A 26,790-nucleotide genomic window follows, 5' to 3' on the forward strand; every position below is an offset into this window, starting at 1 on the left:
GGCTGAGCCGGACCACGTGACCACGCTGTAGTGTACCGTATGTAGTTATGTTACAGAGCCAGGCAGCGTACTACAGAGGGGAACTGAGAAAGCCAAGCGCGCACGCACACGTCTGGAGGGACATTTTATATATATTTTGCAAGTCTTTTATGGTTAGTAATTTATTAGCGGAGAGTGCACCAGAAGGCATGCAAGTTTCATTATTTTGCCACCACAAATTCCAGAGCTGCCTACTGGGTTTTTTATTTTTTAAGCCGGCTACTTCAGATTTTCTGGAGATCGCTGCTTTTAGTTTCATGTTTTTAACAACCAACTAATTATTTATCCACATTTGTAAAGTTTGGAGTAAAATACAGTCGCCTGTTAACTAAAATATTCCTTATTACAAATGAAAAACATCAACAAATAGGCCTTTTCATAATAAACTTTAAACATTTGCACAACTTCCATTTGCTTCTCTTTTTTTATCATTCAGCAGTCTGTAAACGGAGAGCTCTGATTTCTTGTTAAACTTATTTGTACAATCAATCATACAACAGCTCTTTCCCAAATTTTTGTTTTCGCAGCATTAGAGCTGTGTTACTTCTGCCTACGGTGAAGTCACGTGTATTCCTGCTATTGTAAGTTTTTGTGCCCTCTGATGTTTAAACAGCGCAATTACTGCTAGGAAAAACCGAAGAGTTTACACAGCTTTAGGATCACAATTTTTTTGTTTTAATTCATCGATTTGAATCGTCATAAATTTGTATCACGATTGATCATCACACAGTATATCGTTACATGCTTAGTGCTCATGTTAACCCCAGTCCACCTTTAAAAAACACCTCCAAGGAGCACACAAACATCGATGTAGGGTGGTCATCTGACGAGTCTCGTTTTGTTTTACGTCATGTGGATGGTTCGACGGTACACTTGCACCGTTTACCTGGGGGACTGATGGTACCAGGATGCACTGTGAGAAGAAGAAAAGTTGGTGAAGGGAGCGTGATATATATATTAGTGCTGTCAAAGTTAACGCGATGATAACGCGTTAACGCGATCTCAATTTAACACGATTAAAAAAAATAGTGCCGTTAACGCAAATTCTAATTTGGCCCTGCGAGTCACCCGTAGTTCCTGCTGAGGCTTGTCGCACGCTGTGTTTAACTGTACCAACAGGTTTACCATCCAAACGAGATCACATGGGATTACCTTTCACAGGTGAGACTGGAAAAATACTTTTCAATACTTTTCCTTCAGTCTTCAGTTTCCCAGCTCATCTCCACCGGGGGGGTGTAGAGTTATAAGCAGTGAGCATTAGATAATACAGTGCCACACTATGATGAACGTTTTTGAACGTATGATGAATGTTTTTATTTTTGTTATCTGTTTTTTTCTTCTTTTATGGCAAATACTTCTCTTCAAAAGAAACTAATGAAGAGTAAAATAAAACTTTTTTATTTTCACAGTGATATGCACTTTATTTTTCATCCCTTGGTTTTCTCATCTAATATGGAAGTTATGGATGTCAGTGGCTGTGACAAGACGTGTTATGCTCTGCAATAAAAAAAAAAAACCAAAACATTGGTACAAAGCAAGCCCATTCACTTTTTTATGCTGATAAGAGAATTACAATGGCTTTTCATGTGACAAAAATGTGCGATTAAATTGCGATTAATCGCGAGTTAACTATGACAGTTGCGACATTAATCGCGATTAAATATTTTAATTGCTTGACAGCACTAATATATATATATTTATATTTTTTTAGATCAGCTTGTTCTCTTTTTGTGTGTGTTTGCAGCATTGGAGCCGTGTTACTTCCGCCTATGGTGAAGTCATATGCATTCCCTCTATTGTACGTTATTGTGCCCTAGGAAATGAGATTGCACAGCCTGATGATGATGATGTCGATTCATTTTTCAACTATTTAAATCATTGTAAATTTGTATTGTGATTATTGCACTATATATCATTACATACCTAATTATGCATCTTTTTGTGCTTCAGTCTGAAAGTATAATTTTAAAGCTCAGTTTTTACAAAAAAAAAAATCAGATGGGTATCGAGCTCAACTGATCCTCAAAGTTTCCATATCAGGATCTCTACCTAAAAGGTCTGAAGGGAAATCGGAGGTGTTTTCGGACGGGTTTAAAGGCGGAGGATGTTGCTGAAGGAGAAAAGGGCTCCAGTCAGTCAGAATCGTGAAGCTGTGTGAAAAACTTTGCAAAATCCATAGCGGAGGACTCAAGGGTGCGACTCGGCCAGTACAGAAGTTCAGAGAGAGATTATCGAGGCCATTTTGAACGTTTAATAAGAATTTAATGTGACGTCAGTGTGGAGTGGTGCTTTATGGGATGTCATGGAGGTTAAGTGGAGGTGTGATTACACCGAGGAACCAAGAGGCTGCATTTTTAACAGTCTGGTGTTTATGGATTGTTGGAGCTACTGATAGCAATATGCAGGGGATTAACTGAAATCCGTGCGTCTACACACGAGCATAAAGCGGGGATTTGAGCAGCAGGAAGATGAACAGGCTCTGAGCTTTGATATTTATGAGCTCAAAGAAAGGACAAGGTTCCCTATTGTGCTGATGTTATGGAGGGTCAAATGAACGAGGGAGAGGGAGGTGAAATGTTTTTACAGCAAAAACAAACAAACCAAAAAAAATGGCGTGAGAACTCTTGGTTAAACTTTTGAGCTGGAAATTGCACTAGTGCCGGAAAAGTGGCAAATAAAATGGGTAAATAAGAAACTTTATTCATCGCTCTGTGAGGAAATGTACGTTACAGCGGCTCACAAATAGAAAGGGAGCCAGGAACAAAAATAGTGCAATATAAGTATAAAAAAAAAAGCTAGAGGAAAAATACACTACCGTTCAAAAGTTTGGGGTCACCCAGACAATTTTGTGTTTTCCATGAAAAGTCGCACTTTTATTTCCCACCATAAGTTGTAAAATGAATAGAAAATATAGTCAAGACATTTTTCTGGCCATTTTGAGCATTTAATCGACCCCACAAATGTGATGCTCCAGAAACTCAGGCCAAGTTTACATTAGACCGTATCTGTCTCGTTTTCTTCGCGGATGCACTGTCCGTTTACATTAAACCGCCGGGAAACGGGAATCCGCCAGGGTCCACGTATTCAATCCAGATCGTGTCAGCTCCGGTGCTGTGTAAACATTGAGAATACGCGGATACGCTGTGCTGAGCTCTAGCTGGCGTCGTCATTGGACAACGTCACTGTGACATCCACCTTCCTGATTCGCTGGCGTTGGTCATGTGACGCGACTGCTGAAAAACGGCGCGGACTTCCGCCTTGTATCACCTTTCATTAAAGAGTATAAAAGTATGAAAATACTGATGCAAATACTGCCCATTGTGTAGTTATGATTGTCTTTAGGCTTGCCATCCTTCCACTTGCAAGTGGTAAGTGATATGCGCTGGGATCACACACACAGCGGCTCAGTCCCGAATCACTGCTTGTGCACTTCACTCGCGCGCTCTGTGAGCTGCGCAGGGCCGGAGTGCGCACCCTCCAGAGGGCACTCGCTGTTCAGGGCGGAGTGATTTGGAGCGCAGGATGCCTGCGGAGCCGAGCGTATCCGTGTATTGGCGTTGCTATGTGCACGCAAATCGTGTATTGGTGTTGCTGTGTGCACACTAATCGTTTTAAAAACGTTAATCTGATGATCCGCTGATACGGTCTAATGTAAACATGGGCTCAATCTGCTCAAAGGAAGGTCAGTTTTATAGCTTCTCTAAAGAGTTCAACTGTTTTCAGCTGTGCTAACATGATTGTACAAGGGTTTTCTAATCATCCATTAGCCTTCTGAGGCAATGAGCAAACACATTGTACCATTAGAACACTGGAGTGAGAGTTGCTGGAAATGGGCCTCTATACACCTATGGAGATATTGCACCAAAAACCACACATTTGCAGCTAGAATAGTCATTTACCACATTAGCAATGTATAGAGTGGATTTCTGATTAGTTTAAAGTGATCTTCATTGAAAAGAACAGTGCTTTTCTGTCAAAAATAAGGACATTTCAAAGTGACCCCAAACTTTTGAACGGTAGTGTATATGTATTAAAAAAAACAAAAAGCAAAAAAATGGGCTTTATACGTAACTAACTCAGAATGGGACTTGAATAAGAATAGTACTTCAACTGGAAGATAGATAAATAAGCTCTCCAGTTTTACTTTCTTTACAAAAAAACAATCGTAGAACTTTGCTTTCAGTCTTTTAACCCTCTGGGGTCGAGAACTTTTGAGCTGGAAATTGCACTAGTGCCGGTTGAGCTTTAGTGCACTAAGCTCAACAGGTTTAGAATGAGTAGGCCGTGCATTTAGATAAATATCTTCAAGTTTTTCATCATACAAGCCAACTGACAAACTTTATACTTTACACTTCCCTGTGTGCCCACTGCCAAATATTATAGTTTTTAAATTACCTAAATTAGATGAAACCTAAAACTTGTCACCTTCCTCAGTCACGCCAGAGTCGGCGCGCTGAGCGCACATTTACACATTCATAAAAGACTGTTCCCATGGTAACGGCATGATGATAATCACTTTCAGTTTTGATTGGTTTCTCTTTCGCAGTGGGAACGCCCCCCGTAAACAGGATAAAATCTGTCAGATGTAGTTTAGGATATTTGGAGGTAAAACCTGTTGTGAGATGGCACACAGATTTTATGCACTTCGGATGATTCAGGACAGCGATTCAATTCATGATTAATTTTATGATTCAGGATAGCGATTCGATTCAGTCTTGAGAACAGTGACACTGATGATGAACAGTGCCTTTTTTGTTGTTGTTTGTTTGTTTGTTTGTTTGTTTTTAAACTTCAACTCGATCCAGCCAAGGATCCACTCAAGTAAGTGTAATTATTTTTTTCGCGGTCCGGTTTCCATCAAATCCTGCGCTCTGATTGGCTGGCGAGCGGGTCCATATCCTACGGTACGGACCCCAGTTACGGACCTCTGGCAACTTGCTTGTTCAAAACAACAAACATAGTAGCAATTTTTGTCAACGTTTTTTTTTTTTTTAAATAAGATTTATTTATAAGATTATCAAAAATCTGAAATTTTTTGCCAGCATTTCTCAGCATAATATCATTAATTTTACAGCATGGATAGCGATAACGACAGTGTTCACAGCGAAAGCGAGTTTTACTACCCTGAGGAAGAAGAAATAAAATAAAACATTTCAGGAGAAAGGCAAAAACCTGTAACTTGCTAACGCCGAGCAAAAACATGGCTGAATCCTGAATGACTCAATTTTGTATAAATAGGGGACTACATAGGCGGCAAAATGTAGTTTTTTTCCTGCCATGGAAGTGCACTTGTATACCGAGGAGGAAACAATTTGCATTACAGCCGTGAATGAGGATTCAAAATGGTGGCTCGCCTCGGCTCGGTTTTCCCTTTCGGGCGCTCTCGTTTTCTGTTAGAATTTGATAAGGAAAAAAATAAATATATTATTTACCAGCTTAAGGTCGGTCCGTATGGTGAAATACCGTGACCTCGGCCTTGAATACTGACCTCAGCTCAGAGGGCCTCGCTCAGTACTTTCAAGACCTCAGTCCTTTCAAGACCTCAGTCACGGTATTTCACCATACGGACCTCCCAGCTGGGAAATAACATATATATATTTCTTCTAGTCTATTTCTGATGAGCAGATCGGTTGATGTGTACGCTGTAGTGCATACACAGAAAAAATGACAGCAATTTTTCCAGAGTTAAAAGTATTTTCCTCAAAAATAGTTAATTTTGCTCTATTTTGAGTTTAGAGAGTAAAATTTGGAGTTGGAACAAAATTAGAGTAATTGTGTAACAGAGTTGATTGTGGCACTGAACAGAGTAAAATAGTACAAGAGTTAATTTCAAGACCCACTGAATAGTCAAATACCAAAATAAAGTCAAATACCAGATAAATGAAGGTGTTGTAAAAAGCAGTTTTAGAACTGTGTTGGAATGTGTGTGTGGGGGGGGAAACATGACCTTACCCATTGTGACTTGACCTGATGGGATTAAGAGTTGGCAGTAGGAGGGGTTTTCACTCTTCTCATTAAATGGCATGGAATTTTTTACTCCTCTCATTGAATACCCCTCCCACTGCTAACCCTTTATCCCAAAACAATAGGACACACATTTTTTTGATGGCCAATTATTTGTCCAAACCAACGGAGCAGATTTAAGTTTCTGTGCTCAATCCATTCCTCAGACTGAACAGAATCACCTCAAGTGACCAAAACGGTTCAACACAATGGGTACGGTCACTTTTTTTTTTTAAAACACATTCCAACACCGTTCTAAAACTGCTTTTTACATCTTCATTTATCTGGTTTTTGTTTTGTTTTTTAAGTACAATCATGACATACATACTACACAGATATTATTGTAGCTGAACTTGTGCTGAATACAAACGTCATATGACTTTGAAAATACCGCTTAGATTTGTTGAAATTGACGACAAAATCGGAGCATTCCAAAATCATTAGAGCGCCAGAAAATACCCTCAGACCCCCGAGGGTTAAAATCCACCGAGGGGGGGGAAAAAACACAACCTGATGCGAATTCTAACTCTACCTTTCTCCAGTTCGATTCACTGAGCTGCTTCCTGATCCGGATGTAATTCTCCATCTCCTGAGAATTTCGTCATCTCTTCTTTCTGCTCAGGCTGTCCTGCCTCGACCACCTGTTACAGAAGATAACGGTTCTTTGTTTCGTTCCAACGACTGACAGCGTTATCAGCGTGTCGCAGATTTATTTACATTTTGCATGACTGTGCTTGAGGACATACATGGGGGAAATGTGACCTGTTTGATATTACGCACTAAAGAATAACGTTTTACCAGAATACATAGTTGTTCGCAGGCTTGGAGTACTCGAGTCCTACTCGTGCACTAATTTTAAGGACTCGTGACTTGACTTGGACTTGAGCACTGATGACTCAGACTCGTACATTAACTGCATTCGGACTTGTGTGGTTTTTTTTTTTCTCTTTTATTTATTTTTTGTACCATGCCATAAGATATTATCTCATCTCATTATCTCTAGCCGCTTTATCCTTCTACAGGGTCGCAGGCAAGCTGAAGCCTATCCCAGCTGACTACGGGTGAAAGGCGGGGTACACCCTGGACAAGTCGCCAGGTCATCACAGGGCTGACACATAGACACAGACAACCATTCACACTCACATTCACACCTACGCTCAATTTAGAGTCACCAGTTAACCTAACCTGCATGTCTTTGGACTGTGGGGGAAACCGGAGCACCCGGAGGAAACCCACGCGGACACGGGGAGAACATGCAAACTCCGCACAGAAAGGCCCTCGCCGGCCACGGGGCTCGAACCCGGACCTTCTTGCTGTGAGGCGACAGCGCTAACCACTACACCACCGTGCCGCCCTAAGATATTTATATCTACATTTAATTTTTATACTAATTTTCTGCAAGAGAATCCTCATTCACCTGTTCATACGTCATGTTCAGGAACAAACTAACATTAATGGCGCTAAAATGCCTGGAGAGAACGGCGCTAGGATTGTCCGATTTGCTTATACAGACTTCTCGTGCAGTGGGAAAAAAATGCACTGCTATGTGTTCCATATGTAGAAGAACTGTTGAGGAGACGACGCGGTTCAACCTCGAACTTCAATCGTCATTTGGCAAGACGCCACCCAGAGCAGGAAGTGACACGCTATGGTCATTGCTCTGCTGATGTGCCGGACTCGACTCAGATCAGTAGTGGACTCGACCTGAAATTGTCTTGAACGACTTGAACCCTGGGGACTTGAGACTGGACTCGGACTTGAGGTTTAGTGACTCGACTACAACGTTGATTGTTAGCATTATTAAAAAAAAGTAATAATAAAATTGGATATAATGGCAGACATTTGCTCATTCGGAGCTTCAGTTGTAATGACAGAAAAGCAGTTCAACCTTAAAAGTAGAACGAGTAGTAAAATCAGTGGATTGATGGAGACATGAAGGAATGAATCGAAGGATGAGAGAGGAGTCATTAGTATGAAAAGCAGTTAAGTGCTGTACTTTTGCAGTTGCATTGATCGGGCTAGTTTAGTGACGTTGTTGGGACGCTGTATAAACTGTAAATAAAAACAATGAAGATTTGCAAATCATGGAAACCCTATATTTCATTGAAAATAGTACAAAAACAGCATGTCAGATGTTGAAACTGGGGCGGCACGGTGGTGTAGTGGTTAGCACTGTCGCCTCACAGCAAGAAGGTCCTGGGTTCGAGCCCCGTGGCCGGCGAGGGCCTTTCTGTGTGGAGTTTGCATGTTCTCCCCGTGTCCGCGTGGGTTTCCTCCGGGTGCTCCGGTTTCCTCCACAGTCCAAAGACATGCAGGTTAGGTTAACTGGTGACTCTAAATTGAGCGTAGGTGTGAATGTGAGTGTGAATGGTTGTCTGTGTCTATGTGTCAGCCCTGTGATGACCTGGCGACTTGTCCAGGGTGTACCCCGCCTTTCGCCCGTAGTCAGCTGGGATAGGCTCCAGCTTGCCTGCGACCCTGTAGAACAGGATAAAGCGGCTAGAGATGATGAGATGAGAAATGTTGAAACTGAAGAATTTTATTGTTTTTGAAAATATATATGCTCCTTCTGAATTTGATGCCTGCAACACGTTTCAGAAAAGTTGGGACGGAGCAACAAAAGACTGAAGAAGTTGTGTAATGTGGTGTTTTTTGTTTTTTTTTAAATAAACTAATTAGGTTAATTGGCAACAGGGTCAGTAAGATGATTGGGTATAAAAAGAGCATCCCAGAGAGGCGGAGTCTCTCAGAAGTAAAGATGGGGAGGGGTTCACCGCTCTGTGAAAGACTGCGTGGGCAAACAGTGCAACAATTTTAAGACTAACGAAACATTTTCAATGTAAAACTGCGAAGAATTTGAGGATCACATCATCTATGGTACATAATATCATTAAAAGATTCGGAGAATCTGGAGAAATCTCTGTATGCAAGAGGCAAGGCTGAAAACTGACACTGGATGCCTGTGATCTTCAGGCCCTCAGGAGACACTGCATTAAAAGCAGACACATGTCTGTAGTGGAAATCACTGTACGGGCTCAGGAACACTTCAGAAAACCATCGTCTGTGAAAACACTTAATTACTGCATCCACAAATGCAAGTTAAAACCAGATATAAACAATATTCAGAAACACCGCCACCTTCTCTGGGCCCGAGCTCTTTTACGATGGACTGAGGCGAAGAGGAAAACTGTCCCGAGGTCTGACAAATCAAAAGTGGAAATTATTTTTCAAAATCATGGACACCACATCCTCCAGGCTAAAGAGGAGAGGGACCATCCGGCTTGTTATCAGTGCACAGTTCAAAACCCAGCATCTGTGATGGTATGACGGTGCATTAGTGCACATGACATGGGTAGCTTGTACATCTGGGAAGGCGCCATTAATGCTGAATGATATAAACATGTTTCAGAGCAGTATGCTGCCATCCAGATAAGATCTTTTTCAGGAAAGATGTTCCTCCTTTCTGCAAGAAACCGCTTTCTGTACATATTAAAACTGCATGGCTCTGTAGTAAGAGTACAGGCGCTAAACTGGCCCACCTGCAGTCCAGGCCTGTCTCCCATTTAAAACATTTGGCACATTATGAAGTGTAAAATATGACAAAGACCTGTTGAGCAACTGAAATTGTATATCAGGCAAGAATGGGACAACATTTCTCTTTCAAAACTACAGCAATTGGTCTCAGTTCCCAAATGTTTACAAAGTGTTGTTAAAAGTAGAGGTGCTGGAACACGGTGATAAACATTCCCCGTCTCAAGTTTTTCTGAAAAGTGTTGCTGGCGACAAATTCAAAATGAGCATATATTTTTCAAATAAACAATAAAATTTCTCAGTGTCAACATTTGATGTTGTCTTTGTACAACCCTAAATCAGAAAGAGTCGGGATGGTGTGGAAAATGGAAATGAAGAATTAAAAAAAGGTTGTTGCTGTCAGAGTTACTATGAAAGAAAAAATCAATCCCCTTCTGAGCAGTCAGAATGGAGAGTTCGACAGGATGAGCTGGAACTGCTTCTTTACATTGCTAAATTTAATAGTTGTGTTTTTGGTTTGTACATGACTATCTGAAAAGCAGGTTGTGGAATTTCAGTCTAGAAATTTTAATCACATACCGCCCCCTTATGTTTGTTTTAGGAATTGCAGTTTACTCTTGAGTTTAACTCGGCATTGCAGTGGGAATTTAGTTCCGTCCATCCATCATCTCTAGCCGCTTTATCCTGTTCTACAGGGTCGCAGGCAAGCTGGAGCCTATCCCAGCTGACTACGGGCGAAAGGCGGGGTACACCCTGGACAAGTCGCCAGGTCATCACAGGGCTGACACATAGACACAGACAACCATTCACACTCACATTCACACCTACGCTCAATTTAGAGTCACCAGTTAACCTAACCTGCATGTCTTTGGACTGTGGGGGAAACCGGAGCACCCGGAGGAAACCCACGCGGACACGGGGAGAACATGCAAACTCCCCACAGAAAGGCCCTCGCCGGCCACGGGGCTCGAACCCGGACCTTCTTGCTGTGAGGCGACCGCGCTAACCACTACACCACCGTGCCGCCCGGAATTTAGTTCCGGACTGTGTGTAAACAGCGACTTCGTACAGCATGAGCTTCATCACATAAAGAGCAATAAAAAGAAAATCAAATCCTGTAAAATGATGAAGGGCGACATGCTGAATAACCAAATGCATTCAAATTACAAGAAAGGTAATAAAAGACCGAACAGTGTATTAGTGTTAGAAATCACAAAAGTTAATGCAATCACGTACTGTATTAAAAGGTTAAAATGAAAGAGAAGTGCTGTTAGATCAGGAAAAAAATTAACAGGACAAATATAATGTTGTACGGATTAAAAAAAAAAATTTTTTAGACAGGACCAAAAATGCAGAAGTGCTACGCAAAGGACAATGATGTAATGCAGGGGTTTTCAAAGTGTGGGAGAGTCAGCCCCCCCTCGGAGAGCAAATAAACAACAGCCCCCCCCCCCCCCCCCCCCCCCCCCCTACAATTTTTGTTGTTGCTATACTTAATGTTCCATTCGTATTTTAAAAAAAAAAATGGTTGGTTTACACATTATTTTTTTCTTTTTCACATTTTAAACATCTGTGCTTTTTAAAACATCTTGTTTTACACATTTTAAACATCTCATAGCATAGTTAGCTAGCACCTCTTGGCAGACAACACACTGTAGCAGTGGAGCATCTTCAGATCCAGTCCATGAAAATCCAAACTTTAAATAATTGTGGTCATACTTCCTTCTTTTTTCAGTCCCCCCAGGATTCCGCGGGCCTTTTTTGTGATTGTTGTGGGCTAAAATGTCTGCTGTTGCGGGGGTTTCCAAAAAAATTGCGATGAAAGTTGCGGTGTTTAGGTTTTTGTTGCGATTACATTGCAGGAGGAAGTGAAAGTTGTGAGAAATTGTTGCGATTTTCTCTTTTTGTGATTAAAATTGAGTGATATGTTAAATATTAAGTTATTACTGAAAAACTATTGATTAAAAAAAAAAAGACACTGAGAAATGGTCCTATAAACAACTTTACTAATATAAAAGATTACCAGGACTACAAAAATGCAGAAAAATAGGCTTTACTTATCCAAATGCACCTGTTGGTTCAAAAGTTAAAGTGCAGAGAACCTCACAGCACAACATGAAGTTACCTTAAAATACAATATAAATGCCTCAGCTTTCATGTAAGAAAAAAAAAACTATTAATACTAGTACTGTGTGCAGGCAGTCTCTCCTGAAGACTAAATTAAACAATAAACTAATAAAATAAATGGCTCAGGCTTCATAGAAGGAAAAAAAAAACAATTTGAACAGAATCTCACAGTATGATGCTGAAGCTGCCGAAACAATGGAAAATAAAATACCATTTTGGCAAAAATGTTGGCATCCATTAATTTCTTGTATTAAGTAAAAAAAAAAATAAAGTGCACACAGTCCTTCACTGTAAACATAACACACTTTCAGTAACAGAATTTAAGCCTACAGAAACACTGACTCGCACATCATGCAATGTTGCCAGATACTGCTGACGTTTTCCATCCCAAAATATGTTCAAAACCCGCCAAAATGCACTTGAAACCACCAATCTGGCAACACTGCGCGCATGCTGCTTCTCTTGAACATAGACATCCGGAAGTAAGGCGGAAGGTAGTTTGTCGATGTCACCTCAAGACGACGCCAACGATTGGCCAAATTTGCGGGAAAGTTGCGGTGATTGGATATAATTGCAGCACCGCCCTGAATTCGTGGGGATTGGTTGAATTTGCGCTGAAATTGCAAATCGCAACATCCTGGAGGCTCTGTTTTTTTGCTTGGCCGTCTCCTCACTCCCTGTAGCTTTAGGTACTAAAAATCGATCCATTTTGTCTCTCACGTTGCGCCCCCCCTGAAGAACTCTGGCGCCCCCCGGGGGGGCGCGCCCCACACTTTGAAAAGCCCTGATGTAATGGAACGGATTCGGAAGATAAATTTAGATTTGCGTTTCCTGAAAAACACTCGTGCTTGCAAAGCTAAAACTTACAAAGTAAAAGACTGGAAAGTTTCAAAGATATTTAACGCAGGAACACATGCAGAGAGAGATTTTACTTTTCCTTGAGCTAATATAAACTGAGATTAGTTCAGACGGATCAGTGGGTTGGTTGTTGGTTTGATCGAGAGCCTGGGCGAACACAAACAACCGAGTACATAATGCCTAATAATGGCGGTTGGCAAACAGCTTTTAGGTACATTACTTACTACCTACCAGGGGCCTTGGCTCTGGGTTTTTAAAAAATATGTTTTTGTTTTTAAGACAATACAATAGTCGCATACTCATTAAGTTTTTCGAATGTCTGAAAATCATGACCCGTTCCTGATAGGTGGTGGTGCAGTGGTTCATTCGCCTCACAGCAAGAAGGTTCCGGGTTCGAACCTCACAGCCGGCGGGGAGTGTGGAGTTTGCATGTATAATAACATCTGATATAGCTGATCACGGAGGCAGGTTCATCCTCTTTCTGCCTCATATTCGTGCAGGGATGAAAGTCTTCCGGATATTTGACAAAACTCTTGAAAATCTCCAGTTTTCCAAATGGAGAAATTTATTTTTCGGATTTTTCACGTTCATAGACGCGGCGTAATACTTCACATTGTCCTTGCCTGGGCGCGGTCCTTAAATAGCCCAAACATAGTTCATTGATTAAAGACAGGTGTTCTTTGTTAACGGCGCGCGTGCCGGAGCTCGTTAGGTGCGCCTTCAGGTGCACGTGCTAAGGCGCGCAGGACTGACACTGTTCTGCGCAAGCGCAACACGATCGCACTAAAAGCATGTTCCAGCTGCCAGTGTAGCTGCGGTCTTTTTAGTTGCAAATTACAAGTATTTCCTCGTGTTAATAATTCTCCATGTCAAAACAAGCAAAACTTTCCTCCTTCTTTCGACGTGAAGAGAGGTCAGCAATTTATTATATATCTTTTTTTTTTTTTCCATCAAAGTTGCATTTTGTGGTTTCGAAGCTGAGTTTTAGTGCCGTTTCTAGAACACAACATCAAGAAAACGTGGAAGAAACAGCAGTAATGGAAGAGCCGGTTTCTAAGCTGCCTAAAACTAGCAATGGTAATTATTTTTTATTACATAATGCACTCAGGCTGTCAGTCAGTGTGTGACCCTCCCCGTAAAATCTTAGCTACGCCCCTGATTTACATGAGAAATTTGGTATTCATTGGTGTGTTTAAATTTACAGACAATACGAACTAATGTAAACAATTGGCTTCAACTCGCATAAATATGAATTGGAAATTTTTAGAAGAAGAAAGAAGAAACCTTTATTCGTCACATGCACACTTCAAGCACAGTGAAATTCATCCTCTGCATTTAACCCATCTGAAGCAGTGGGCAGCCACACCAGAGCGCCCGGAGAGCAGTCAGGGGTTCGGTACCTTGCACCTCAGCCCAAGGCCGCCTCACGTCAACCTAACTGCATGTCTTTGGACTGTGGGGGAAACCGGAGCACCCGGAGGAAACCCACGCAGACACAGGGAGAACATGCAAACTCCGCACAGAAAGGCCCTCGCCGGCCGCTGGGTTTGAACCCGGAACCTTCTTGCTGTGAGGTAGAGCCCTGCACTCCCGCGGGACCCGACGCAAAGCAGTGCGGCACAGGACAAATTTTGAAAGCTCATTGCGGGCGGGAGGGGGAGTGCACAATGCGGGAGCGGGTGGAGTCCCGCTAACTAAAAATGTGTTTAAAATAAAATTTATAAATGATTAATTTATGTCTATCATATATAATTTGTGCTGAATATTTTATTTGGCATTAATAACATTTTAAGATGCCTAAATTTGCGGATGTGGTCTAATCTCACGTACGTTTCCGATTCCTTTCCGCTCTTCCGTGTTTGAGATCTCCGATCATGGCAGAAGAGCAGAGCTCCTCTAGTGAAGCTCACAGTGCTTCAGAAGTAAGTGCTGCTTTAAAAAGAGGTACATTTACCGTTAAAAAGTCAAGAGTCCTGAAATCAGACATTTGGAAGTCGTTCTCACCCGTGCACGATGCAGAGGGAAATCAGCTGCCCTTTGCTTGTTGTGATAAGTGTTGTGAGCTGTAGATGTTTATGCTCAAATCCACTCAAAGTAGGGGGCGGGGCACCATCACACTGTGTCTTTTTAAATTATATTAATTTCTTATAGGCCTACTTGTATTTCCTAGAATGTAAATGTGAGGAGTGACATATAAGCTATGTGCAATGTACAATATTCTTAATATCCACTGTAGATTTTGGTAGGCGTGTTGGGTATCTCTGTAAAGCCTCAGCTGCGCATGCCGCCTGGCAACGCGCACCCTCGCTACATGCGCTAGGTGAAGGATCGGTCAGTGGAGAGCCCAGCTAAGCTCAGCATGTTTAATTCCCCAAGCCAATGACAAGAACTTTCGTGAGAAATAAAGCGAACGTCTGCATCATGCGGGATTTGCGGGCAGGAGCGGGACAAAATATGGCGGGCGGGAGCGGGACTGAAAATCATAATTCTTTGCAGGAGCGGGACTGCACAATGCGGGAGCGGGACTGAAAATTCTGTCCCGCACAGACCTCTACTGTTGCCCCTTTTCCACCAAAGCAGTTCCAGGGCTGGTTCGGGGCCAGTGCTTAGTTTGGAACCGGGTTTTCTGTTTCCACTGACAAAGAACTGGCTCTGGGGCCAGAAAAACCGGTTCCAGGCTAGCACCAACTCTCTGCTGGGCCAGAGGAAAGAACCGCTTATGTCAGCGGGGGGGCGGAGTTGTTAAAACCAATAACAATAACAAGACCACGAAAGATCGCCATTTTTAAGCGACGAGAAGCAGCAGCTGTACAAACGCGAAGTCATTTATTATTATTATTGTTGCCGCTGCTGCTTCTTCCATGTTGTTTTTGCTTTGATATTCGCGCCAAGGTTTATGTAAACGTAGCGCCGTAACTTCCGTATACAGCAACATAACTGACGTATACAGCGACGTAATGACGTATACAGCGACGTAATGACGTATACAGTGACGTAATGACGTGGCTCCGCTTAGCACCGCGAGCTATGGAAAAGCAAACTGGTTCTCAGCTGGCTCGCAAGTTGAACGAGTTGTGAACCAGCACCAGCACTGGCCCCGAACCAGCCCTGGAACTGATTTGGTGGAAAAGAGGTATGTGAGGCGACCGTGCTAACCACTACACCACCGTGCCATTCACTTTAGCTTATGCAAACGCACAACTCTACTAAAAGATTGATAAACGAGGCTCAGTGTCCCCAACATTGAAACCTGAAAGCTTTAGAAACTCTAACAGACCTTTACTTTTTAACAGGACTGTTTTGGGATTTTGCTGCGTTTACCTTCAACTGTCTGATATTTTTCAAAGTAATGAACTGTGTAGCAGGAAAATAACCCCATTTTCTAAATACACTCCTGAAAATTACTCATTAACGAGGGGAATTAAAGGTGGGGTATGAGATTTTTTTTCAGGAGTATTTTTTACCATATTGCTTGAAAAGCTCCTCACACCCATGTTGCAAGCAGTACAATAGAAGGTTTGACCCAAAAACGAAATATTTTAATCCAGTCTACAGTGTAAAATAAAGGAAAAACGCCATCCAATCATATCGAGGTACCACCTCAAAATGATTGGATACTGACACGTCAATCAGACTGAAGCCCACTAGCAGCCCGTCCCTTCTGTGTGTGTGTGAGGGAGCGAGCAGCCCCTCCCCCAACCCGCGCTCAGCAGGGAGAGACAGAAATGCACAGAAAAAGGTCCCTCCAAACAACGGGGATTTACACGAAAACGGAAGGAGATATTCACAAAATTCTTTCACAGTGAGCGCCACAAGGCTCTCCTGAACACACTGATGTAATTTTTTTTGTCTGTAGTGTAAAAAATGAGGTCACTAGAGCGAGTTAAAAACGAGTGACTTTTCTGCCAAGTTTATAATGGCAGTCTATGTGGCTGCGCGGCTGTCCTCTCCTCACTTTCAGGCTTCTCATTCAAAAACTGCAAGTCCTATCGTGTAGGTAGACACATTGTGTGAATCAGGACAAGTGTGGCTACTACTTTTGAGAAAATTATGTGTGTGGAGTGAAAATTGGGGCTGAAAACACAGTTTAAATGAGAAAGTTTGAGCTATTTTCCCAAGCTCTCTACACTCTAACTTAATGAGACGCGGGGGGTGGGAGCATGGCGAGGGCGGGCTTGTTTCTTTTCAAAATATGGCTTGCGGGAACCGTTATTCCAAAATCTCGTACCCCACCTTTAAATATGATATTTTTGACATGTTAATCATTAATGTACATGAAAGAAAAAGGCTTAAAAGTTATAACTTGTTTTAGTGAAAATAAGTACTAAAATGCACTAGAATGCAGAGTTTTGCGTGGTGTTGTTAAAATATTTTCGGGGGACGTTGCCTTTTTTAGTTTGACTTTCAAAAGTTCAGGGTTTTTTTCTTTGCTCCACTTTCATCTCTATTCGTGGTGTTTTTGTTTGTCAGGAGAGTTTGAGCAGGGCCTTCCCCAACGCGCGGATACACAGCGCTCTGCCGCGCGGTGTGATGTCAGTGCCGTGTTGTCACTTGCACGCCAAAAAAAAAAAATCAATACCATACATTGAACAATGCAGAGTACTTTCTGGACCTAAATATCTCTGAAAATGAGTAAGTATAGAAATAGGAAGATATTGTAATCTATAGGTAGAGACTATCCTGGATCTCAACCCAGAAGTGAAAATAAAGGGTTTCGCTGCGTGCACTGACGGCCGTTCACAACCCTACATAAAACCATGTTCTAGGCGCTGGTCGCTAGATGGCGCTGTTGTGTGATTTGACCTCGATTCTATGTATTCTTAGCACTATCCTTGACTTACAAGTGACATCAGAGCAAAATAGAAACCTGGATGTCGGCCATGTTGGTGGAGATACAAACGCAGGGTCAAGCAACATTCTATCCAAAACATCGTCACGCGTGCGCGACTCTTTGTTTTTCCGCTGCTTTAAGTGTTCTTTTAGCTCTGCCATGCCTTTATGGTCGCGGTCACAACAGTACTCGTGACCGTGGCACGTTTTAGAATTCCGTCCGTGGTTCGGAAAGAGGGCGAGGAAACTCTGAGGCTTAGTACGGAGAGGACACGAGGGAATCGGGACACTTCGTCCAGTAGTTAAGATGTTTCGTCCAAAGCCTTTTTCAGACAAACTATCAATTATTTTATGTTTCAGGTGTTTTTATGTTCGCGAACGAAAGCCCCGCGAGAGCGCTGCTCCGCACTTAAAGATTTAACATGATCCAGCCAGATTTAAAAATGAATAACTCTGCCAACGGCGCTCACAGCGAAGCCAAATTTTACAGCCACCTCCCTCTTGGAAAGAGCACGGTCTCGGGCCGGAGGACCACACCTCGGCCCAGGATTTGCGAACAAAGCTCCTGCGAGAGCGCTGCTTCCCGCATAAATATTTAACATGAGCCATACTATGGCACTCAGTTGCGTTACAAAAATGTTTGTTTTGGTCAAATTCCATTAAGAATTCCTCCTTTTTATGCCTCGGCCACCGTAAGGTGCAGGAGGCATTATGTTTTCGGGTTGTCCGTCTGTCCGTGCGTGCGTCCGTCCCGAAACCTTGTGAATGTGATATCGCAAAGGCTGATGAAAGGAATTTCACCGGACTTTCATCATTTCTGCGCTTTGGGACAAACATGAACTGATTAGACCAGGGGTACTCAACTAGAAACTGAAAAGGTCCACTCACCAAATTTCCAATGTTTCCATGGTCCGAAACAGTCGCAGTGTAACAGTCGCAGTGCATCCAAAATTCGAACTCCCAACGAAAAAGGTAATAAATTCACAAGGAACATTTGAACTATGCACAAAGGATGGGTTCTGTCCAAGTCAGTGTGAAAAGTTACACTTCTTCTGTGCCACCAGTTCTTTAAACTTGGGCACAAAAGGTGTGAAAGCCAGGCGTAGGCACTGGTGCAAATGTTCATTGGTAAGTTTGCCCCTGTATTTGTTCTTCACCATTGTCATTGTTGAAAAGGCTGACTCGCAGGAGTAAGTTGAAAGAAACATAGTAAGAATCTGCAGGGCCATTTTCTGCAAGACACCTGCAGGGGCCATCTTTGTCCAGAAGGTGGCAGGGTCACAGAGAAATTCCTGCAGGGCAAGGTTTTCTTGAAGCTCAATCAGCTCTGATTGTAGAGAAGCAGCACTAGCCCGTGGGCAGACCTTCAGGGCTTCATTTGAGAATTCTGTCACATTTTTCACCAGGAATGGGTTTTCAATACACAGCAAGACCTGTTTTCCCACAGGGAAATCTCCAAACCGGGTTTCAAAATTTTCAATCAACTTGTCCAGGAATTCCACATAATTGTAGTGATGTGGATCTGAAGCTTGGCTTTTCAGATTTGGGAAGTGAAGCAGGCTCCCCTCCTGTAGGTCACTTTTGAAGATTTCCAGCTTCCTTTGAAAAGCACGGATAGCTGACATGAGATTACACACTGTGTTATTTTTGCCCTGGAGCTTCAAATTCAAATAATTGAGGTGGGAAGTGATGTCTGTCAGAAATGCAGCAATTTCCATATTTTCATTGTTTTGGAGAAATTCCACATATGGTTTTGCTTTTGGACTGGTCTGATTCAGTAGAAACGTTTCTAACTCCTTCCTCAGTGCCCAAAAACGCTCCAACACCTTCCCCTTACTAAGCCACCTGACATTATTGTGGAGAAGTAACTCATCAAATTCTGCATCCACCTCTGTGAGGAATGAACGTAGCAGGCGATGCTGCAAAGCAGAGGATGCCCTCAAAAAGTTGATGAGCTTCATCACTGTTGACATGATTTCTGAAAACTCCTTTCCCAGGCTGGCACACAAAACCATCTGATGAATGACACAGTGGCATGCGATGAGGTCAGGGTGATGTGCCTTTAAGAGGGAGACTAATCCCCTCTCTCTCCCAGTCGTACTTGGGGCTCCATCAGTAGCAATTGAAACAACATGCTTCAGGTCTATGCCTTGGTCTTGCAACATCTGCATCACTGCATCATAAATGTCACTGCCTCTTGTATGACCATGAAGTGTTTTGAGACCTAACACATCTTCAATGAATTCCCCCTTTTCTGCATCAAAAAATCTGACAAACACCATCAGTTGGGCATTATCTGTGTTGTCAGTAGATTCGTCCAAAGCCAATGAAATGCAATTAGCATTTTTCACCGCAGTTTTCATTTGGTCCAATAAATCGTTGGCAAGCATTTCGGTTCGTCTCGCTGCAGTGGAATCAGAGAGGGATATTTGACTTATTTTTTGGGTGATGTCATCTTTTAACGGGGTTCCCTCATATAGAGCGATCGCCATCTCGCTCATGCACTCTTTCACAACTTCGGCATCAGTGAATGGCTTTTTGTGCTTGCCTAAGACCCATACCACTCGCAGTGAAGCTTCAGTCGTGCGCTCTTGCTGGGTTGCTGACCTGACTATCACAGTTCGTGACGCTTGATATGATTCTTGCATTTGATTTATTTTTCTGGTTCTTACCGCAGTGTTTTGTGGATAGTTTTGTTCGAAGTGCCCATGCTTCGTTTCATAATGACGTTTCACGTTTCCACTTTTGATGAGTGCAACCGTCTCATTGCAGATTAAACACATTGGTTTTGTGCTCCCCGCAGGCAGCACAAATGCATATTTGTCTGTCCACTCCACCTTAAATTCTCGGTTTTCTGAATCCACCTTTCTTTTCTTTTCCAGTTTGGAGCACGCCATGTTTATTTCTGTTTGAAAACTAACTGATAACTCGTAAATCACTGACCGACAGACAGAAAACAAACTCGCACGCTGACCTCATGTTCGCTGCTTCACTGAGTTGTCATAGTGATGATAAACAATCTTATATTTTGTTTTCTTCATTTGTCGCGAGATTGGCTACGCGGAAATACATCCAGAAATAGTATGGCAATTAATTATGCCTGAAACACTATGAAAATAAAATAATAATAATAATAATAATAATAATAATTTAATAGTAATATTTATTAAAGACAGCTTTTGTCTCGGTCCGGATGACATTGCGTTTGGGTCCGTACGTGGACCCAGATCCGCCAGTTGAGTAAGTCTGGATTAGACCTTTTGATCTCAAAATCTGAGGTCAAGGTCACTGTGAGGTCAAATGTCTGTCCGAAAACCTTGTGAACACAATATCTCCAAGGCGAATGAAAGGAATTTCACCAGACTTTCACCATTTGTGCATTTGGGGACAAAGATAAACTGATGAGATTTTGAGATCAGGGGGCGTCGTGGCTCAGGTGGATAAGGCGCCATACCATAAATCCGGGGACCCGGGTTTGATTCCGACCCGAGGTCATTTCCCGATCCCTCCCTGTCTCTCTCCCGCTCATTTCCTGTCTCTACACTGTCCTCTCCAATAAAGGTGGAAAAGGCCCAAAAAAAATCTTTAAAAAAAAAAAAAGATTTTGAGATCAAAAGGTCTAAGGTCAAGGTCACTGTGAGGTCAAATGTCTGTCCGAAAACCTTGTGAACACAGTATTTCCAAGGCTGATACAAGTAATTTCACCAGGTCAAGATTACTGCGAGGTCAAATGTCCATCCCCAAATCACAACTTAATAAGGCGTGTAGTCTACCGGGCGGAGGCATCCACATCGCCGCCATTGGCGTAGAGTTCTATCTAGTTTTTTTTTTTTTTTCAACAAACAAATACCTGAAATGTAAAATACCCGATAGTGCGTATAAAAAAGGCTTTGGACGAAATGTCCATGGGACGAAATGACCTGTATTCGTACTCTGGTCGGTAGAATCATCTTATCTTCAGAAAAGTCTGACTTTTATTTTATTTTTTTAATAATATGGGTCAAAACCACACGTGTATCTTCATTCGATCGTTCAAATCGTGGTATTACTGAGAAAATTCACCATCGTTTACAGACACGCTTTTAGCGGCTGCCATCCGAGTTGCTTTGTATCTCCACCATCATGGCGGACGCTCATGATGTAGTATACTAGTGCATCTCAAACAATTAGAATACCATGAAAAAGTTCCTTTTTTTCATAATTTAATTCAAAAAGGTTAACTTTCATATATTCTATATTCATTACATGTAAAGTGAAATATTTAAAGCCTTTTTTGTTTTAATTTTGATGATTATGGCTTATAGCTCATGAAAATCAGAAATCCAGTATCTCAGATTATTAGAATATTCCCTAAGATCAATCAAAAAAAGGATTTACAATTCAGAAATGTCCAACTTCTGAAAAGTATATTCATTTATACACTCAATACTTGGTTGGGGCTCCTTTACCATGAATTACTGTATCGATGCGGTGTGGCATGGAGGTGATCAGTCTGTGGCACTGCTGAGGTGTTATTGAAGCCCAGGTTGCTTTGATAGTGGCCTTCAGCATATCTGTATGTTTGGGTTGGGTGTTTCTCATCTTCCTCTTGACAATACCCCATAGATTCTCTATGGGGTTCAGGTCAGGCAAGTTGGCTGGCCAAACACACACAGTAATATCATGGTCAGCAAACCATTTGGTAGTAGTTTTGGCACTGTGGGTAGGTGCTAAGTCCTGCTGGAAAAGGAAATCAGCATCTCCAAAAAGCTCGTCAGCAGATGGAAGCATGAAGTGCTGTAAAATCTCCTGGTGGATGGCTGTGTTGACTTTGGACTTAATAAAATACAGTGGACCAACACCAGCAGATGACACGGCACCCCAAATCATCACAGACTGTGGAAACTTCACACTGGGCTTCAAACACCTTGGATTCTGTGCCTCTCCACTCTTCCTCCAGACTCTAGAACCATGATTTCTAAATTAAATGTAAAATGTACTTTCATCTGAAAAGAGGACTTTGGACCACTGAGCAACAGTCCATTTCTTTCTCTCCTTAGCCCAGATAAGACACTTCTGACATTGTCTCTGGCCCAGGAGTAGCTTGATATTAGGAATGCGAAAGTTGTATCCCCTTTTTTGAAGATGTCTGTTCGTGATGGGTCTTGATACACTGACACCAGCCTCAGTCCACTCCTTGTGAAGCTCTCCCAAGTTCTTGAATCAACTTTTCTTGACAATCCTCTCAAGACTGCGGCCATCCCTGTTGCTTGTGCACCTTTTCCAGCCACCCTTTTCAGCAATGACCTTTTGTGGCTTACCCTCCTTGTGGAGGGCATCAGTGATCATCTTCTGGACAACAGTCAAGTCAGCAGTCTTCCCCATGATTGTGGTTGTGTGTACTGAACTAGACCGAGAGATACACTGTGTTCATGCTGTTTTACTTAAACTCGAAATGAAATATTCTAATATTTTGAGGGTTTTTTTTTATGTTTTTGTACTGTATGCCATACTGATTAAAATTAAAATAGAAAAATGCTTGAAACATTTTAGTTTATGTGTAATGAGTCTATAATACATAACATTTTCACTTTCTTAAATAACTGATGGAAAATATTGAACTTTTTCACAATATTCTAATTTTTTGAGATGCACTAGTATGTTGATCTTGTAGTTGCAAGTCATCTATACTGCAGGCTTTTGTGTGAGATTTTTTCACCTGTTGGGTTGCAGGTCTGGAGTTGACAGCTGTATTGGTAATATTCTAACTTCAGCTACTATATTATGCTTTTTTTTGTGCAAAAAATGTGAAATATTTCTCTAAAGGAGAACTGAAGTCATTTTTAAACTTGCTTTATTTCTTAATTAACGTGTTATTCAATTACGTTTTCGGTTTTAGTAACCTTATATCGTGACTCATATTGGCAGCTAATTGCAATTAAATATTATACTTATCGGCCTAGTCGGTTTTTAGCCGTGTTGAATTTAGTTCATTTGGTCCACGGCAGGCGTTGTTTATCCGCGCGATCTTCACGAGACTTGTGCAAGACTTCGAAATGTGAAGTGTCAGCCAGGTGTCAGTGCCGCCATTTTGAAAACTGTTTTCCAAACGAAGTATTGCACAAAAACGAGTTTAAATGACGATTACTGCCTACTTTTTCCAAACTTTCCTGATTGCTATCAAAACAAACAAAACTTCCGGCTTGATTACGTCAGCATTCGAAAGAGGGCGCGCGCGTCTTTTGACAATGTTGGCAGATGTCGGTCACTTTGATTTCCGCTGTACGTTTTACTTCCGTCCTACGATGTCTCGCACAGGTCTCAACGCATCTCGTTTACGGCCATCGCTTTGACATATGGACTGATATATTACAGAGCGTATTTCAAACACTCATAACTTGCTATAGCAGCGACAAAATAGCGATCAAATATGCATTCCGATATTTAATAAAATGAGAAATAGAATTTTCATAATAAAAAATTTCCCTTCAGTTCTCCTTTAACAGTTTTTTCATTTTTCATTTCAAATCTAATTTTGCTCTTTAAATTTTATCCCTTGTGTATTTGACAAAGTTAAAAAAAAAAAAAAAACCCAGCAACTTTTATAATGTTGTTGAATTGTACCCAAGTCATCCCTAAATGCCACCAGAATGCACCATTTGAAGTCTCTAATTTCAAAAATTTCCGGAGGAGCGTGACCCCGGACCCCTCTAGCAGCCTTTGGGCCCTCTTGGCTCCGTATCGGTAGCATCACTAATATTTTTTTTCTGCAGAAAGCCCTGATGAGCGCTTTTTGGATGATGATGATGATTACTTGAATTGAAATCTTTCAAGAGACATCATGCAAAAAAAAAAATGTCAAAGGGCGGTATCGTCAGGATAGCAGAAGACGGAGCAGACAATTTCCCGCCAGATCAGAATGACAATGACACGCTAAATCAGTTCATAGATTGAAAACCATAAGGCTCTACGATCAGGTACCTGCGTCGGCGAAAAGATCAACATGCGGAATGAAAATAAGGCAGCGATACAATCAGGGACCCGCCCAGTAATGGCGGCGAATCAGATCAAGATCACAATTCAGTAAGGCTGCATCCACACGACAACGGCAACGAGATTTTTTTTTTTTTTTTAAATATTGCGTCCACATGGGCAACGGATCAGTAAAATATCAGGTTCATATGGCAACGCAACACTTGCTGAAAACGATGCAACACACATGCCACACCTCTACGTGCGCTGTAAGACGGTCCCATCGGAGACACCAGAACAATAGAAGAAGTAGACGCATGCGCATAAACCCCTTCTTCTGTAGCATCAGCCACATAAAGTTTTGATTATTAATCAGTAGCGTAAAACGAAAGACGCAGAAAGAGGAATGAATGGGGGTAGATGGAAGCCGGTACGCCAACATTCTGATATCCTCCAGAATTCTTTAATGGTCCGGAATAAATTGAATGCTACACGTTGATGGATTACTTTGTTCTTCTACGCCCTTTTTGAGGAATGTATTGTCGGACTTAAACCAACATCTGAAGAGGTGAGATCTCTCCTTTTTTTTTTTTCCTATTTTTGCTGGCGGGATTGTTTTTGTTTTTGGAAAGCACACGGGCGGTGCGCGGTTTGGTTATACTGCTTACGCAGTGTTTGGACTAAAGACTCTGCCCTAAGGGCTATTCTCTCTCTCTCTCTCTCTCTCTCTCTCTCTCTCTCTCTCTCTCTCTGCACCATTACACAATAAATATTCACAGTGAAAATATTTTGTAAGCGCGTTTCATGAACCAAGTTATAGGATTTGTTGACAACTCGCATCGAGTTCGTTACACTTCTACCCGGCGTGAAGCACTCACAGTTATGTGGTTGTGACGTCATCGTAAACAAATCCATTCTACTCATCCAGACGACTTCACAACGGCGCCGTTGCCAGATTTTTCCACTCTGGAACCCGTTGTCAAAAGATTTCGTTTTGGGGCACCCAAAACGCCGGTGCCGTGTGGACGTCAGGCCGAAACGATAAACAATTTTATCAGATTCACCTGAATCCGTTGCCGTGTGGACAGGGCCTAAGAAGAAAAGTTTTGCTCTATTTTTGTTTGTTTTATTAATTACTGTAAACAATCGAAAACAAACCGATGAACCGGATCGTTTCACGGTCTGTGCTTGTTTTATCCGAGGAGAACGTGAAACTCCACGCAGACGGAATCTCCTCATCGAGTATCTCATCATGGCAGCTGTGAGACAGCGATGCTGCCTGCGTTGTAATGATTTTGTGACGTCTTTTGCATCAGGTGATAACAGGCGAGATCCTGCTGCTGCCTGAGCTCTCCTTCATGACCGGCATCCCAGAGAAAATGAGGAAAGACTTCAAGGCTATGAAGGTAAGATGAAGAAATCACTATCAGTGCGAAAGTGCTGTAGGACCTGTTTTTACTGCCACTGATGGATCAGTTCGCAATGTTTTTTTTTTTTTTTTTTTACAGTTCATGACCCTGATATCTGACACACTGTACGCTTTACCGAAACTGTGCTTTATGACAATTGTCATGGTAACGTTCCGACGTGCTTATGCCGTCCTACGGTAAAATAAAATTACGCACAGCTGCCTGACGGTCACAGATGAGTGAGTGGTGTAAATATTTCCTTGTTCTTACGGTGGTGTGTTTTCTCGATGAGGATCTGACGGTGCACATTAACGTGAGTGTGGAGCAGCACACACACTCGCTCAAGCAGCTGCTACACAACATCAGCACCAATCAGGAGGCAATGAAGGAGCTGTCACGCTGGGGCCTCGAGATCAGCTCGGATATACTGGTGGTGAGGACACACACACACTTTATTTAGGAGTTTGACGCTTTTCTGTCGTCTTGCTATCCTCCACATCATCACATGTTTGTGTTGGGTTTTTTTTGTTTGTTTGTTTTTTAAACTGTTCAAGGGACGTCTGCTTCGATTTCTCAGAGTCGATCCAAAGTGCAGGCTGTTGCTCCGGAGCACACGTGGTGCAATATAGACTTCTGATCTCACACCGCGCTGAACAAACGCTCTGAAATCTCACGCTGTCAGAACAGCCGAGGCAAAACCGAACCTTTGCAGAATATACACTACCGTTCAAAAGTTTGGGGTCACCCAGACAATTTTGTGTTTTCCATGAAAAGTCACACTTTTATTTCCCACCATAAGTTGTAAAATGAATAGAAAATATAGTCGAGACATTTTTCTGGCCATTTTGAGCATTTAATCGACCCCACAAATGTGATGCTCCAGAAACTCAATCTGCTCAAAGGAAGGTCAGTTTTATAGCTTCTCTAAAGAGCTCAACTGTTTTCAGCTGTGCTAACATGATTGTACAAGGGTTTTCGAATCATCCATTAGCCTTCTGAGGCAATGAGCAAACACATTGTACCATTAGAACACTGGAGTGAG

The 26,790-nt window shown here is 42.1% G+C and overlaps 1 protein-coding gene across 1 annotated transcript in view; it reads left to right on the plus strand.

Moving 5' to 3' along the window:
• Positions 1-26,790, plus strand: part of piwil2 (piwi-like RNA-mediated gene silencing 2) — a 115,439-nt gene that overhangs the window by 48,780 nt on the left and 39,869 nt on the right. The window contains exons 12-13 of the mRNA XM_060907469.1: positions 25,656-25,745; positions 26,041-26,181. Of these exons, the coding sequence (XP_060763452.1) occupies positions 25,656-25,745; positions 26,041-26,181 (231 nt within the window). The remainder of the gene's footprint in view (positions 1-25,655; positions 25,746-26,040; positions 26,182-26,790) is intronic.

Source organism: Neoarius graeffei, chromosome 24, assembly GCF_027579695.1.
Source record: "Neoarius graeffei isolate fNeoGra1 chromosome 24, fNeoGra1.pri, whole genome shotgun sequence".
NCBI classification, from domain to species: domain Eukaryota; kingdom Metazoa; phylum Chordata; class Actinopteri; order Siluriformes; family Ariidae; genus Neoarius; species Neoarius graeffei.